The 2,169-nt window shown below is 54.2% G+C and overlaps 1 protein-coding gene across 1 annotated transcript; it reads left to right on the forward strand.

Annotated features, from left to right (window-relative positions):
* Positions 1-118: 118 nt before the first annotated feature.
* Positions 119-1,821, forward strand: SPRG_15482 (hypothetical protein; the record flags this gene model as incomplete). The annotated part of the gene is made up of 9 exons (XM_012355500.1): positions 119-199; positions 248-346; positions 396-491; positions 551-649; positions 702-818; positions 867-965; positions 1,256-1,354; positions 1,565-1,663; positions 1,711-1,821. Coding segments are annotated over 9 exons (900 nt in total), but the record flags the coding sequence as incomplete, so codon positions are not given.
* Positions 1,822-2,169: the final 348 nt, after the last annotated feature.

The raw sequence follows: 2,169 nt of genomic DNA on the forward strand, positions 1-2,169 counted from the left end.
GAAGTCCGTCGACTCTTAGGCATCAATTGCAATCTCAACGTCAAGAACGAGGTTGCTTGTAGCAGACGTATCGTGCACGCTTATCAACCTCCTTGGGTAGGAGGGAAGGACCGCACTCATGCTGGCCTCGGCCAACGGACATTTATATGTGGTTCAGTGCCTTGACGCCTACTCGGGCACTCTGGACCTCGTCGACAATGTTTGGCGCTTTGTTACATCGGATGGTCTGCTGACAATCAGATTGTAGAATGGGCAAACAGCATTGATGCTGGCGTCTGTGAATGGACACGTGACCGTGGTGCAACGCCTGCTCCAGCGGTCGGCAAACCCGGACCTCATTGATCTGGTTCGTACATTTCAATGACCATGCGGAGGATATGCCTTTCGTTCTGTAGAGCGGCAGCACGGCATTGATGCTGGCGATAACAAACGGCCAAGCGAGCGTGATTCAAAGTCTCATCAACCGGTCGATCCCTGATGTCCTCTATCCCGTACAATGCCCTCTACAGTGGTGTAGTACACGTCTTGCTTATTTGCATCGTGATGGTAGGATGGCAAGACCGTGCTCATGATGGCGATATCATGTGGACTCGTCGATGTGGCCGCCCAACTCGTACAAAAATCGCGCAATGTGAACGCAGTCGACCGAGTGCGCTGCGCCGAAAGAGTAGACGGCTTATTGACAAGAATCGTGTGTGTAGGACGGCAAGACAGCTCTGATGCTTGCGTCCGCCAAAGGCTACGAAAAAGTGGTGCAGCAATTTATGAACCGATCGAATCGCGACCTTGACCCTGCCGCGCTCAACCTCGTCGATTCCGTACATGACACTGCACTGCGTGCTGCGCTTATGCTAATTTTTGTGTAGGACGACAACACGGCGTTGATCCTGACCATTCAAAACGGGCACGACGCGGTGGCTCAGAATTTGATTGCCCAAGGAGCCAACATCAATCTCACGGATAAAGTACGTCCAATGTCTCATAGTGTCACGTTGCCTAACGTCTCTATTTCGTAGGACGGCAAGACGGCGTTGATGAAGGCGTCGTGGATGCGACCGACAACGTAGCTCGAATGCAGTGTTGGCGTTGTATACACGGCATTTTGTAGGACTACGTGACAGCGCTGATGATGGCGTCTGCCTGTGGCCAAAACGCCGTAGTCAAGCGTCTATTGGTTGCCCAAGCGGCCTTGAACGCCACCGATACGGTTCAATGTTCGCATCGACAGAATCGTTCAATAAGTTGATTTGCGTAGGATGGCAAGTCCGCGCTGCTCCTGGCATCTACAAACGGGCACGAAATCGCCGTCAAGCTGCTCATCAATGCCCAGGCTGACGTGAATCTCAGCGATCTCGTAATGCCTTTTGTGCCTGGGATGGCACAGAGCACATGTAAGCGCCTACGGTAGAACGGCAAAACGCCGTTGATGATGGCGGCCACGCACGGCCACGAGATTGCCGTCAAGTGGCTCCTCGATGCCGACACAAAGTGAACCGCACCGACAGAGTATGCAACCTCGTCCAGTTATATTTCAATGTTTTACATCTCGAGCTCTCTCTGTTAGAGCGACACGACGGCGCTGATGCTGGCCAGCACCAACGGGCATGATCGCATCGTTCAACGCTTGCTTGCCGCCGGCGCCAACGTTGATCTTTGCGACAACGTACAACTCGTCTGCGTATCGAAATTACATTTGACGCATTGCTGTAGAATGGCGACACCGCACTCTTTCTAGCGTCTCGTCAAGGACACAGTGCGATTGCGCAGCGACTTGAGAACGCTGGGGCCCAGATGAGCCCAACCCCCGCCGGGGCAGCAACCGCCGCCACGCCGCCAGAGGTGAATGAAGAATAAGCCATCGTCAAGCGGCATTCAAGACATATGTTTAGCATGGTCCTCCGTTGGACGACGCGTGGGCCTCGTCAAGTACGCTTGACTCTCCCGCGGGCCTCGTCGAGTACGACCCGCGGGCCTTGTCGAGTACGCTTGACTCTCCCGCCAATACAAGCCAGACGAGCGAAGTCAGCGAGGTAGAGACCTATCCTGTCTCGTACTCATTCATTCGACGCGATGCAGGAGCCTCCATCAACGCAATCAACCCTATGTTCCTCTTCGAACGACGAGGCTACAGCGCTCGGCAGCGCGAAGGAAGAAGATGCGATCACCGAG

Source organism: Saprolegnia parasitica (assembly GCF_000151545.1).
Source record: "Saprolegnia parasitica CBS 223.65 unplaced genomic scaffold supercont2.253, whole genome shotgun sequence".
Classification (NCBI taxonomy): domain Eukaryota; phylum Oomycota; class Saprolegniomycetes; order Saprolegniales; family Saprolegniaceae; genus Saprolegnia; species Saprolegnia parasitica.